This window comes from Austrofundulus limnaeus, unplaced genomic scaffold (genome assembly GCF_001266775.1).
Source record: "Austrofundulus limnaeus strain Quisiro unplaced genomic scaffold, Austrofundulus_limnaeus-1.0 Scaffold3186, whole genome shotgun sequence".
In the NCBI taxonomy this organism is placed as follows: domain Eukaryota; kingdom Metazoa; phylum Chordata; class Actinopteri; order Cyprinodontiformes; family Rivulidae; genus Austrofundulus; species Austrofundulus limnaeus.
Genome location: NW_013955588.1, coordinates 4,842 through 5,487, shown reverse-complemented (window position 1 = coordinate 5,487; position 646 = coordinate 4,842). Strand labels below are relative to the sequence as shown.

The 646-nt window shown below is 40.2% G+C and overlaps 1 gene segment (V, D, J or C); it reads right to left on the bottom strand.

Moving 5' to 3' along the window:
- Nucleotides 1–8: 8 nt before the first annotated feature.
- On the bottom strand, nucleotides 9–329 carry LOC106511759 (Ig kappa chain V region 3368-like; the record flags this gene model as incomplete). The annotated part of the segment is given in 2 exon segments: nucleotides 9–181; nucleotides 281–329. Coding segments are annotated over 2 exon segments (222 nt in total), but the record flags the coding sequence as incomplete, so codon positions are not given.
- Between the last annotated feature and the right edge of the window lie 317 nt (nucleotides 330–646).

Sequence of the window (646 nt, the reverse complement as noted above, 5' to 3'; positions counted from 1 at the left end):
CCTGAGAACAGATTTGAAACTCTGTATATAAGAAGTTTGGGAGGCTGTCCAGGTTTCTGAAGGTACCAACTGAGATCAGAACCAATATCTGAACTTCCTGTGGAGCTGATGGACACAGTCCCTCCAACACTGACAGACTTCACTCTCTCACTCTGAGTCAGAAACTTGTTGGCAAACGACTCTGAAATGAGAAAAGATCAAAGTTAACAGTTTGTAAGAATGAGAACAATTTGAGTTCAAGACAGAAGAATCAGATATAAAACAGTGAAATCTGTCTCACCCTGACTCAGAAAACTTAACAGCAACATCAGACTTATTGGAAACATCATCCTGATTCAGTTTTCAGTCTGAGAGCAAGAAAACACTTGAGACTTTCTGGAACAGAGGAACTTAAACTCTGAGAATCACTGAAGCTTTCAAATCATGCAAAACACTTTAAAGTAGGCAAAAACACACCTGTTGTAACGAAACTGAAAAAGTGGAGGACCTGCTGTCTGTTCATCTGCTGGAGAGAGTTTTGTTTGGACCTGACTCGTCTTCTTTTGTCCTTCGTTGTTCATCTTCCAAAGAACACGACCTCAAACAATAACTTAAGTGTTTGTGATTCTTTCTCTCTCCAGTTGGGTTTCCTCTTAGAGTTCATGGC